A 13,853-nucleotide genomic window follows, 5' to 3' on the forward strand; every position below is an offset into this window, starting at 1 on the left:
AAAGTGCTGCTCATGTATGTGCAAAGGGACAGTAGACGTCATATTGGACTGTAGCCTATGTCTTAATGTTCAAAATTCAGCATTCAAACAGCACAACACACAAATCTCCCTTTTGCAATTAACATGGTGGCTACAGAGACTGTCCTTCAACTGGAGGACCCGAGTTCAAACTTAAGCACTGGACTGCTGAAGTGCCTTTGAGCAAAATGCTGAACCTCTACCTGCACAGGGGAAGAAAATCTGTAGCTGAACCTGCCATCCTTTCTCCCTGGACTGCAGTAAGGTAAGGGAAAACGGAATTTCTCTTTGAAGATCAAAACATTGCATTTTTTGATTATTTGTTGCCATAGTTAGTATTACAACTGTTTTTACTGAACAGAAATTAGGCCAGAGATGACAAAAAAACTTCTAAAAAACCTTATAAAACCTTATAAACACATTATAAGGCTATTTCAGTGTGTTGGATATAGCAGCACATTGGGTATTTCCCTTGGGGATTTTTTTGTGTTAGTCCAGTCATATTTGTTTTCAAACCTGAGAAAGAAAAAAACAAAGGCATGTATAATCTTCAATGCTGGATTCAGCCTTTGTCATTTATTACCTCCCACCTCGTTCCTCCTCATTTTCCGATGAACTGCTTTACATTGTGGTGTACGAATTCATTGGGGCTATTGACATGTCCCTTCATGTTCCTCCACTGCTGCTGCTGCTGATCACTCCTAAAACCCTCATCAACAACCAGGGTGGGCCCAAGTTTATTGTTTGAGTTCAAAGGTGTCTGCCTTGCAGGGAGATTAGGGGATTTATCCTTCATTGCCTTTTCACTGATCATTTAGGAGGTGTTGAAGTACTGCATATGCGAATGGAGTGATGCATTAAACAGGGATGTATAAAAGGGATCAGACTTGCCATGACAGCACTTCTGTACCTCTGTTCAGAACATCTCATGAAACATACTGGCATAACATAAGACATGTGCATATGCAACATATTTTCAGCATGTGGGCGCATGTGCACGCATACATATCTGCAAGTCCAAAGTAATGGATGCACAGTGTTGTGAGAGAATTTTTCCATGTAGCCTGTTATTGTCCAGGTGAGTTGAACTTATTTGATAGTAAGTAGAAAAAAAAAAAAAAAAAAAAAAAAAAAAAAACAGTGACATCAACTTTACATTCCCCAATTCAGCAAAATATGTTAAATGAGTATTTGGGACATGTTTGACCTTTGAATTTTGAGCAGAAGTCTCTGGCTGATCACAGCAGGGGACGGGACTGTGCTGAGCTCCTGTCTGCAGAGACAGAAGACCGGCACTAGAGTACAAAATGGCAAGATGTGGCTGATAAATGATCAGTCAACCAATACATTAGCCATTAGAGCCCACTTCTATCAGTGCTTTGGACTCTTGGACTCAGTAATGGCCAAACAATAGGATAGGACTGATAGGGCACTTGGGTTTGAACCGTTATCGCGGGGAAAGAAAAGGCCCCCACCCCAGCCATCTCATTACCAAGACAGAAGAGCAATCGTCATTTGGAGGACATCTACTCTTGGTCTACTTTCATCCACACTACCCCCCCACCCCCACCCTCACCCCTCTTCACCTCCGCCTCCAATCCTTGCAGTCATGATGGGTTATCCCATTCCAAACCCGTGCTGCCCCTCCCCTGACACGCACCTCAGTAAAATCCAGTCCTGAGTTGCCATCCAGAGGAGCGCACAGCCGCATCACACGAGCAGGCAGTGCGCAGCAGCAGATGATGTGGGAATGGCCTTCAGGACTCCAAGAGGATAGTTTCTTCTTCCCCTCACAGAGCAGGGGCACTCCGTATGAACTAACTTCATTCAAAGTTTAGTCTGTCAAGAAGTTCCGACAGCGCGTAAAGTTGGGGTCAAAATGGTGACAGGCGCGTCGGCGCTGAGCCTTTTGGCGTGGAGTTACTGCGTGTTGGCCACACAGGTCTCCTTCTCCAACTTCTCCGTGGACAACGAGGTGCGCTCCAGCTTCATCCAGCGGCGACTGCGGAGCCAGGAGCGCAAAGAGATGCAGCGGGAGATCCTCTCCATCCTGGGGCTTCCCCACCGTCCTCGGCCGCACATCCACACCAAACAAAACGCAGCCCCGATGTTCATGCTGGACTTGTACAATACAATCTCCACAGATTTTGAACCTCAAGGCTATTCATATTACAAGCCCGTCTTTACGACCCAGGCCACCCCGATGGTGACCCCACAGGACAGCCGCTTCCTGGATGACGCAGATATGGTGATGAGCTTCGTCAATATGGGTATGTATGGCATCGTGGTGTTTTCACGACTCCATGCTCTGTGATGAAAACCTGCTATAATATTCCCTCAGAGGCTTTAATGTAGCCTATGGCATTTTTTTTTTTTAGCAATAATATTCCCATAAGCACTTGTATTATGTCTGTGCTTAGCTGGTAATATATTAGGCCATACATTATAAATATTGTATCGATATCGTGATTTTAAACAGGATATGGTCGCGTAATATATGGAATAATAGCCGTTCTAGTTTTCAAGGCATTACAGTAAAATGATGCAGTTTTCTGAACTTGTTAGACTGTTCTGCTGTTCCATAATTTACCATACCTGCTTGGCCATGTCCACATTGCTAAATATTGTCAAAAATAGGTCTGGTATGAGTATCTTGTGAAAGCACCAATGTCATAATATCAAATATTGATATTGGGGTATTCGGTCATTGATGATATGCTATTTCAAGTGTCCTTATAGCAGTTGAATATTCCTACAAGGAGTTTCCTGTGATATTTATATGGAGCTTGTATCTAAGTGTAAACAATAGTTGACTCTAGTTCTTTTTCAACATGATTGTTTGCACACTGAATAATACAGATATAGATTAGTTCATCCATTCATTCTAAAGCTCTAAAGTTATGAAGCCCTGTGCTAGATATGAGAAAAGACTGGTCAGGCAAGGTGAGGTGTTCACAGACTAACTCCAACAAGATGATTTCCTGCTGAGGTATCCACTGTCATCCTGTGTCCAGCACCCCCCAACACACACACACACACACACACACACACACACACGCGCATACACAGGCCAGGTGCTTTGCTCATATTAACTTCAGGATCAAGGTTTTCAGTGCCTTACTGTTTGTTCTCGGGTTCTTACATCATTGCGAGTACAACAGAGCGCATTATAGCTGAGTGCTTGTGTCTTTGTGATGTTGGAGCTCTCAGAGACACTGGGGCTTTCAGGTCACTTTCTCTTTACTCAAAATCGAGCTGTTCTGCATTCCAAGTTGTAAATGTTATGACAACATGCCTGTATCCGATTTCCCCAGAATCCCTTCAAAGCTGTGGGGGAGAGGCTTTTGCATGGCTTTGTTTCGCATGACTAGGATTTGGACGGGCATTTCTGAACCACTAGGGAGTGGAAGACAAGTTGTCTCCGATGAAGACACACATGCTGCATCTAAACACATTTTATTGCATAATTAATCTCTGCTAGCGTGGATGTTTGTCTGTGTGTCTACGTCGGCTTATAGAAATGTAAACTATATGTGTGTATACATATCTATGTGAGTGTGCAATGTGTTTGTGCATCTATGTGTCTGTGTGTTTGTGTATATTTGTTTGGAGGGTGTGAGTCAAGGTGGTCACAGGTGGGAGTCGGAGGGCTTACTCAGATATTATTGCATTTATAAAAGGCAAATCCTGCCTTTGTTTCCCTTGGAGATCCTACGGCAGCTCTGATATCACTATGGTGAAATAGCAGACGGCATGGTGCCTGTGGCTGCTATCCGGATGTGGGGTTTCATCCAAAACCAACCCTGTTCTTCTTTACTGCCCTTCTCCTCCTGCCTCGGGGCTTGGAGGAGGGTTACAGGTCAATGTGAATAGATGAAGTCTGTTCATCCTAGATATGTGTCTCCAAGGAACTTTTAGCCCGCCCCCAGTCTGTTTGTTTGTATGTGTTTGAGATTAAACTGAAGGCTTCGAATTGAAGGACCACTTGGGATTTTCTTGAATAGCCCATAAACTTGTACTTGCATAGTTAATTCAAAACATTTGGAGCGAGACTGTGATGCATCATCTGAAAGTACACAATATTTTATATCCTCAGTTATGAATGTGCACCACACTCCCAACACAGAGCCTTTAGATAATGGGATTTGAAATCATCCTTTATGAAAACCAATAACAGATTTATGTAGATCTGCCTCTGAAGAGGAAGGGAGAGGTGAGAGGAGGAATAAAGACACAGGGAGTGTGTAATATTGCTATTATGAGTCCATCATGGCTGTTCTCTGCTGATAACTGGTAGTGAAATTCTAGCTCTGTCTGTCTTGGTGGTCCCTGGAGTGATCGTTTCAAGCCCAAACTGGATTATAGTATTTCCCTTCAAAAAGACCACAGCTTCCAGCGCAAGGAACAGCTGCCGTAGAGTTGCCCCCCTTCCCCCCAGTGTACTCAGGTATGTCCTGTAGCTGGACAGTATAATACAGTATAATAATAATGATAATAATAATAATAATAATAATAATAATAATACAGTCATTTTAGTCAGCCATTACTTAATATTCTCCTGAAAAGACATTGGCATCATTTATAAGCCCATTCTTATACTTGTTAGTCTGAAAAGTTTGAGATGTTATTTTCTTCTTCTCTTTTCATTCATTAGACATTCTGTTATAACCGATGTAGTGATATCATTGTCTACACACACACACACACACACACACACACACACAGATCATATCACATCACGCATGCTCATACATGTACACACCTACATAGACTGACAGCTGTTAGAATTCCAACCCACAAGTTCTACTTGCAGCATCCCTTCCCCCAACTATATGCATTTATCTCATTGTCATGTAACATCATACTATGCAGCTGCTATTCAGCTGCACATCTGCAGTTTTTATTGTACAACTGCTAATAAAGACAGACTGAATATTGTGCTCAGGACTGACTTAACACTGACTTTGGACCTCTGTCACCAAAAGAAAAGGGAAAAAGAAAAAACTTGAGTTTCCAAACCTTTTAAGTTCACATTATACTGTTCTTTTTCTTTTTTTCTTTCTTATTAAAAAAAAAAAAAAAAATCAGTGCAGCCAGGACACGCACAAACACCTCAGCTAATGCACTGATTTTTTTGATCTGTCCACCAAGTGAGCTAAGCCATATTTGGACCTTATTGTTTATTGCTGAAGCTTTGCCTTGAGACATATGTGTTCAGTATGGGCTGTTATGTATCAGCGAGTAGACACCTGCAGAGCATGGGAATAAGGCTCAAAGCCAGACATTTCACTGCTTTTCATTAGAAAGGAAAGAATGCAAAATGTTTCTCATCAATGAATGGCGTGTATGGAAAGTTTGCTATGTTCACTATGCATGTTAAGCTCACTTAACAGTAGGAGAAATCACTGTGTCACTCAAGAACAGCAGGAGTATTGTCTTTGAAACTGAGCAGGTAGAAACTTTGACTGTTTGTCCTGCTAAGCTGATCTGTAGGCAACATAAGGAGATCATACTAAGGATTTCTTTCCTCCCACCAGAAAATCTCATTATCCATCTAATTATGTCTACATACATGTGTGAAACAATGGCTTTCTGTTCCCTGCAAAGCCACAGTCTGTAATTGCAGGGTGGCATCTGCTGATGAGTCACTGTCACCACACCGCTGGCTATGGGTTTTGGTGAATTTAATTGAAAATGAAATGACATTGATTGGCACGGCTGGTGATAAGAGAGCTGAAAATACATGAAACTAAATGTGATTTAAGAAAAAAAAAAAAATAGTGTTTTGAAGCTGTTAGAAATTTGGCTGAGGCACTTTGTTATTGAGTTACACGAGACTATAAAAATTGCAGAAATATTCTATTCTTCTATGTCTGAACTGGAGCTTTAACACAGACTTTGTCATGGGAGTTAGGACGTGCCCATGTAACTTCTGTGCGGACTACATTCTGCTGCAGATTAATGCATAACGAGGTGCTATGTTTGTTTAGTAAAGGCCCTTTTGGTGGCTCTAACAATCTGTGAGAAAGGAGCTTAGGTTGTAAACTGGGCAATGTTGTCAAACTTGTAGACACATGCAGAAATTCATGAGTGTGAGGCTGAATGGGGCTGCGGGATTATAGACTTAACAGCAAGTTTAATAAGTTCAAAAGCTTAGGCATCAGGAAAGGAACTACTTGATTGATGCATAGTGTTAAACGACTAACAAGACATATTCTGTCATTGGAAAGTCACATTCTCTTCTTTTTGTTAGTTTCAGTGTTGTTTTTGAAAGAGATTGTGAAACTCCTCCCCCCAAAAAACCACACTGAGTTGTAAAGAATTCAATCTTATTATAAAATTGCAATAGGTTAATGATCATGCCATGGCTGTGTGGCCCAGCAGCATCAGAAGTGCTCTGAAGTGTTGAAATGCCTCCCAGAGGGAAGTTTGCATATCTGTGGTCTGATCTCTGGAGCTAATGGTCCCTAACGTAAACACACCAAGTCCTTACAAGCAATTATTGCTTTCATAAAATGCCCCTCGCCCCCTTTCAGCATTTAATTGCGGTCAAACAAATGACTAGCAGGGTTCAGAATGCACTGCTCTTAACGATGAGCGGGTGTGTGTTTGTGTGCCGTCAGGAGTGTTTTTAGAACGCTGCCAGTCAGTGAGTGTGTGTACGCTCTTGTGTGTCTCAGAGGATTTTATGTCTGCAATGTTATGGTTGTGTTTGTGTGTGCGGTTGTGTGTGCATGAGCATTGGCCTGCATCTGTGCATTAATGCTGTGCATGTCTGTGTGCAATGTGCCTCTGAAACAACAACAGGAGCACATGGTCACGTTATGATGATGTCATGGCGTATACCAGTAGACAGGATGGGTTTAAGGTGGCTGATTGCTGCTCCAGTCTGCACACCTTCAGTAAAGACCTCCACTACTTTTTCCAAGGACAAACACACTGAGTAAAGCTGTAAAAATACAACAGTGGAAAGCTCCAGGAAACCTTGGGGTCCCTCCGACCACCATTCTGGAAAGTCTGAGAGCTATAGAGCTTCAGCTGTTTCAGGGCTGGGTGGAAACCCAAAGAGCTGTGTGCTGCAAGCCACTTTTACTTGAGTTTATCCTCTAGAATCGAATAGTAAGGGAGTGAAATCACTGAACTGTGATACATAGCAAAATGATCTCAAGGGGTGTGGAGTGATGACAGTATAGCCTATAGTAGTTAAGCCATGCAGTTGAGATTCTCTATACTTTGTGTGTGTGTGTGTGTATGTGTGTGTGTGTGTGTGTGTGTGTGTGTATGTGTGTGTGTGTAAAAGCACTGGTTGCTGCGGTTTTCCGGGCAGTGCCTTAACAGGCCTTTTCTTGTGGTCAGCACATGTGTGCAATTTGAACAGGGAGCCAAATTGAGCTCTGAGTGTGGTTTCTCCCCCCACATTGGCACGTATGGTAAACTTAACTTAAGTGACGTTAAGATCAATCACTTCTCTCGTGGAAGCTGGAGTTTCCTTTTTTTGATGCGGTGCTTCCGAGATGTGGGCAGAGTGATGCGGATCAGAGAAGCGTTTGATTCAACGATAGTTTTGACAGATCCTGCAACCGCTGACCTGCTGGCCGTCTAGTCGCCTGAATGTACTCACAGCCATCCGACTTCTCCACACATGTACAGACTTTCCCTCTGAGGATCAGAAGTATTCTTTTACATTGTGTATGCGTGTCAGCTGCAGAAAGCAACCAATCATTTGTCATAGTGGAGTCACAATTGTGTGGATTCTGGATGAAACATTTTGATGAATGAACATCATAGCATCACACCCCTGCCTCTCTGTCAGTAGGAACTAACATATTGTCCTTGTTGGCCTTACTTTTAAACTCATCTGTCTCTCTTGGTGTCCCTCACAGTTGAACAGGATCAGGATCTTCTATACAAACAGCAAAGGGAATTTCGCTTTGACCTTTCCCGTATCCCAGAGGGAGAAGCCGTCACAGCAGCAGAGTTCAGGATTTACAAGTATTACATCCCGGAACGCTACGAGAATGAGACGTTCATTGTCAGTGTCTACCAGGTGCTGCAGGAACCCCCAAACAGGTATGGCCCCCAAAGGTAATTTCCTGTTCTATTTGCAAGCGCTTTCTTAAAGGAACAGGTCATCCATTATACAAGAGAAGATAAGTTCCCACTTACCCCTAGTGCAGTCTATCCATTCAGATAGTTTCTATGTGATTTGGTGAGGTCTCCAGTTTACCGTGATCTTCTCTGTCTCCTGGCACCACAATACAGTGGTGCTGGATGGGTGTTGTTTTCTGAGCTCAAACAATCTGAGAGACTGTTCCCACCTGGTATTAACAACCGTACTGAGAAATCTGAATACAAACTGACATGTCTAAGTACTGGTGTAAACAGCAGCAATGTGTCCTGAATGCATCCTGAGCGATCGGATCTCAGGATGCATTCGAGGTGGTCTGGGATGCTTGTGTCCGCATCACATTAGAGGTGTAAACAGACATGTGTTTCCTAGGATGCACTGAAGGACCTCCCACTCACCTCCTCTGCCTTGTCCAGCCCAACACCCCCGACACGGGCCAGACCGCCACTTTTCCAGTAGAGAAAATATCTTTCCTGACTGCCCAGCAGCTGAGCTGTCAGACTGAAGTGCAGCACGACTATAAAACACCTGGTTAATGAATATAAACTTCCCTTAGTAAGACATGAGCTCCCCCTAAAAATATGATGCAAGAGATTTTGGGGGGGTCTCTAAAATTTGTTTTGACATATGCAGGGTTTTTTTCCTCCATATAAAATTCGGAGGCAGCAGCAGTTCTTAAATGTCATGCCCCGGCGTGATTAAACACATTCTTTCTAACCCTAGACGTGATAGAGTTACTATAGGAATACTACAGAAATATTATAGCAGCCGTGTGCATGTGTGTGTTGCACTTACTACAGCAATACCAGAGAAACGTGGCCGATACAGGCCGATTTATCCACCTAAATGAGAACCCTCTCAAACCCGCTGGAATAATTAAATAATCTGAGCCTGAACTTGATCGGGTCGAGCCTGTAACAGATGTGAAATGCATTTCATGTTATGGTCTCTCTCTCTCTCTCTCTCTCTCTCTCTCTCTCTGTGAAAGAATATGTGTTTATTTGCATACAGAGTGGGAAAGTGAGATCTGGACACAAGTGGGCAGGTGAATGCCAGTTGTGTACTGACAGAGTGACAGCTGTCCACTTGTATTCGGATGTGTCAGGACGGTTGTTAATACCAGGTGTGAACGACCTCTAAAATGTACACGTGAATAATTCAGCAGCAGCTCTTTCCAGGAGCAATGACATGGATACCCAACATAATCCACAGCCCATGAGAGTGAAAAGTTTTGATGAGATCTATTTTATGTCGAAGGACACCTGGAAAGTGGTATCTGTCCACTCCCTATAAGAGTTGGACTGAGGTGTTCTGACAGTTAATCCTTCTTTTAAGGAATTTATATTAAATTATATTTATTTTTTATTATGTTATTTTTTGTTCATTTTCCATCCCTCATTCATTGCAAAGAGGAGAGGGTGCAAATTCCACGGGGAAGAGCTGCAATTTTCCTGTTTCCTTTTTTTTTTTTCTCCACCTTTTAATTGTTGGATATATTTCAGTCACTTGTGCAGTCATCTCAGTAGTGTTTAACATTAAGGCTTTTCTCAAATGACCTACCAAGTGTACACACAGATTGAATGTTTCGTTGCCACATATGATTATCCTCTTATGTTAGTGACATCGTATAAGCGGTCTGGTTGTGCCACACTGAGTTTAAATAAACAAGCCGCGCCACTGTGAGCTTGTCTGCATGGCTGTGAAAACTAGTAGTTAGGCTGCCAAAGTACACATAAATCTGTCTGCTCCGGTTGCGTCTCTCTCTGCATTTCCCCACAGGTTATTTCTGCTGATGTTAAGTGCCAGCACCAAAGCTGTTTACATAGATATTAGTGTCAATTACAGAAACAGAATGGTTCTCACAGTCGATTATAGCGGGTCCCCAGAGGCCAGCATTTATCATATGCAGCTCAAGCCACAAATAACACCCTCATCGCTCATGACGTCTTTTCACTTGCTGTCTCCTCCATAGGTGGTTATCTCCCACCATCTGTCTGTCTGTCTCTGTCTGTGCTGGTCTCACACTCCCTTCACAGTTGGATCATAGTGTGCCAGATATCCTGATTGAAGAATAATTAGAGTTTATGCCCCCCTCATGCACACACGGACACACACACACTCACACACTTCCTCCCAACTCACACAAATCTCTACCATTTACTTGTTTCTTCTACACGTTACAAAATCTCTCCAAAAGAGTTTCCTGCTGGCCTCGGCGTGTTTGGGGAGACGATCAGAGAACAGGAGGGGTCATGTGACACGCAGACAGACGTGGATGTAGCCCTTCGTCGGTGACAGCAGGGCTGACGATTGGTGTTAAGGGCAACACCATTGTCATTCACAGACATGCACAGGCCCCTCCACACAGACGAGCAGGCGGCAAGACAAAAGACAAAAGTCTGCCTGGGGTCTGAAACTCAATCAGTAAATAAAGCCATTGTCTGTGAAATCTGCCCTCAAGCCAGCGTATATCAGTCTTGGTGTTTTCATCTGGGATGTTAAGAAAGTGCACCTTTGATAACGGCTGTTTTTCATGGGGTTTGATGAGTTGGTGTGTTCTGTCTTGTTGAGTATTTCATCCAGGTGATGAGGATTGTTTTGAGCAGGAAGCACCACCCTGCTGCATGTGCAATGCTTTGGTTCTTCAACTGTCTATGCAAAGTTTTACTGCGCAGAACATGAATGGTTGATCAAATTCTGTATAATTTTTAATTTGTATACATTCATTTGAATCTGTGCTGCATTGATTTGTGGTGTAAAAGAGTTATGTATGAAATAGGCTGTGAAAAATTTGATTTGTTATGTTTGATTTGTTATGTTTGTCAGTGTAAGCTGGTGTATGTATTAAATGATCTGTTCACCTTAAGTAGCTCTGTCATGTCACTGATGCACTGTTACTGTGTGCCCTCCTCCCCTCCCTCTCCCCTTCAGCGAAACAGAGCTCTTCCTGCTGGACCAGCGAGTTGTTTGGGCTGCAGAGGAAGGCTGGCTGATCTTTGACTTGACTGCCACCAGTAACCATTGGCTGGTCAACCCTGACCAGAACCTGGGCCTGCACCTGGTGCTGGAGGACAGCGACGGTCAGTCATTGTCTCTAGCTGCAAACATAGTCCAAAGAGAAAAGTCTTTGTGCACAGTAATGATTGAATTCTCATATCGTGTGATCACAAGGAATACCACATGCTGAGCAATCCTCCATAGAGGACAGTCACAGATTTATGGTTCTGGTTCTGGTGGTCATATTATAATAAACAAAGTTATGATCTGAATGAAACTCAGCAGTTGTGTTTAATGTCGTTTTCAAGAATTGGTTGAGTAAGTGTCACAAGACTCATAACTCACTCTTTTCCCCGCTTCTGTCTCATGTCTCCCCCTGTAGGCCAGAGGATGAACCCCAGACTGGTGGGGCTGCTGGGGGGCAGCGCGCCCCAGGACAAGCAGCCCTTCATGGTTGCCTTTTTCAAAGCCACTGAGGTGCGCTTTCGAAGCATCCGCTCTGCCCATGGCCACAAGGGACGCCACTCGAACCGCTCGAAACCACAGAAGACTGCCCAGGATGCTCTCAAGGCAGCTGAGGCTGCAACAGGTGGGCTGAGCTCTGTAGAGCCTAGACATGATTTAAAGACTTCATAAAGGGTTTATCACAATGACAAAATGCCTGCATCTTTACAGACATTCATTTGCACTAAACTCATCTGCATGTTTTCAGTTTCAGCTAACCTCAGCAGTTCCAAGCAGGGCTGTAAAAAGCATGAGTTGTATGTCAGTTTCAGAGATCTGGGATGGCAGGTACAGTAAAAAAAAGTTTTATTTTGATTTAATTTCATTCATTTCAATCTCCAGAAGTGACAATTAATTGATTTTCATCTGTGCTCATCCTCCAATCAGGACTGGATCATAGCACCGGAGGGTTATGCAGCATACTACTGCGAGGGGGAGTGCGCCTTCCCTCTCAACTCCTACATGAATGCCACCAATCATGCTATTGTGCAAACTCTGGTAAGTCATGAACAGTCCCTGATGATGGCTTCCATTCTCTATGAAGACTTTTCCCTGATCTATGCTTTCTCCAACCACAGGTACACTTTATTAACCCAGAGTCAGTGCCCAAGCCGTGTTGTGCCCCTACTCAGCTCCATGGCATCTCCGTGCTCTACTTTGATGACAGCTCCAATGTCATCCTCAAGAAGTACCGCAACATGGTGGTGAGAGCCTGTGGCTGCCATTGACCTGCTCCCTGACATCCAGTGGGTTAAGTAAAAAGGAAGTGGAGGAACCTGAGACAAGAAGTGATGAACTGCCCTGGTCAAGATGGAGCTGCTGCATCAGGACTCGCTTTAATTAGGGTACTGTTTTATGACCCATGACTAGGCTATGCATTGAGCTGTCCATAGCGGTATCAGCCCCTACCACAGCCAAGTCTATAGTGTCAGGACTCGTGGCCATAGAGAGCTGTTGAACCAAGGATTCACATTTTGTTTTGTTTTTGTGGAGGAAAAAAAAAACACTACAAGAACTCTCACCAGTGTGCCATTACTTCACAGGCTCAAAAGCAAGCACTCAGTGCTACACTGTGCATTTAACACTCGAGGTGTGCACTGAGAGGTCAAAAACAATTTGTTTTGTTTGCAGAAATTGTTAAATGTGCCTGCTCAAAACATGTCTGAATTTGAATTTTGTCATGTACATCAGGCACCAAAATATAATGCATTTCCCGGTGGGGAACTGTGCATTTGACAATGGATTTCATGGCACATAAAAGTTTATACACCCGCTTTCCTGCATATATATTTTTTTTATGAACAGCTGGATTAACTTAGGTCCAAATGAAAAAAAAGTTGAATTTTACTGGTGTTGTGTCTTCAGAGGCCCGGTTGATCCAGGTCAGGTGTAAGACATCTGGACCGCTTGTCTCTGTGCTGCTGATGTAGAGGAGCTCAGTGAGGAATGACAGCCCAGGCAGTTAATAAGTGTGTGTAGGATTGATAGGGCTGTCTGTTGGGCCCAGTTTCCTGGAGGAGGTGGTGCAGACATATATCACCAAGCCTGTGAGAGACATGTGGTCTCCAAGATGCCAGTGATTTTGTTCATAACAGACAGGCAGCAGGTTGTACGCCATCACCCTCGTTTCAGCTGCCTTTTGATGTCAGGCCAGAGCTGCAGGTGGGCAAAGGGAGGCTGTATATATAATTTTTTTGTCGAAAACCAAATGTCATATTACAGCGGCAGAATAAACCGAAACTATCCAAGAACCAGCAGGTGTGATGGTTTTACCTCAGCTGGCTGCAGTGATGTTCCTCACTTGGCAGTCCAAGCATTGTTGGCTGGTTGATGTTAATGTTTTCATATGTGACCGGCTGTATAATGAATATTTTTATAGAAACTAAACAACGTGCAGTAAATCATGCGTTGACATATTTATTTACCAGTCAGCTCAAATATTCCACAAATGAATTGAAGTATTTTGAATTGCACAAGCGTCTCCATTCTGTATATGATAGCAAAGGAACATCTGTACAAAAGGCAATACAGCTGTACAACAACCAGGCAAATAAAGGCATTCACACTGACATTCACTGACAGGCTGAAAGCTCCCCACACAACCCACATTGCTCTAAACACAGACTTTATCTGTCGCCTTAAATAGAAAAAAGAGAGGTAGAAGGGTAAAATATGTAAAAACAAAATCTTGCTGATACATTCTGAA

General features: G+C 43.3%; 1 protein-coding gene across 1 annotated transcript; it reads left to right on the forward strand.

The window, feature by feature from the left end:
- Nucleotides 1–1,897: 1,897 nt before the first annotated feature.
- On the forward strand, nucleotides 1,898–12,375 carry LOC115359815 (bone morphogenetic protein 7-like). The gene is made up of 7 exons (XM_030052459.1): nucleotides 1,898–2,288; nucleotides 7,902–8,088; nucleotides 11,078–11,226; nucleotides 11,526–11,732; nucleotides 11,862–11,935; nucleotides 12,035–12,145; nucleotides 12,226–12,375. Exons 1-7 carry the CDS (start codon nucleotides 1,898–1,900, stop codon nucleotides 12,373–12,375), a joined length of 1,269 nt encoding a protein of 422 aa, XP_029908319.1.
- Nucleotides 12,376–13,853: the final 1,478 nt, after the last annotated feature.

The sequence above is a fragment of the Myripristis murdjan genome, chromosome 5, assembly GCF_902150065.1.
Source record: "Myripristis murdjan chromosome 5, fMyrMur1.1, whole genome shotgun sequence".
NCBI lineage: Eukaryota > Metazoa > Chordata > Actinopteri > Holocentriformes > Holocentridae > Myripristis > Myripristis murdjan.

Coding starts and splice junctions, on each gene's coding strand:
- LOC115359815 (XM_030052459.1), top strand. CDS start 1,898: ATGGTGACAGGCGCGTCGGCGCTGAGCCTTTTGGCGTGGAGTTACTGC. Junction 8,089..11,077: donor CTGCAGGAACCCCCAAACAG/GTATGGCCCCCA, acceptor TCTCCCCTTCAG/CGAAACAGAGCTCTTCCTGC. Junction 11,733..11,861: donor GGCAGCTGAGGCTGCAACAG/GTGGGCTGAGCT, acceptor TTTCAGTTTCAG/CTAACCTCAGCAGTTCCAAG.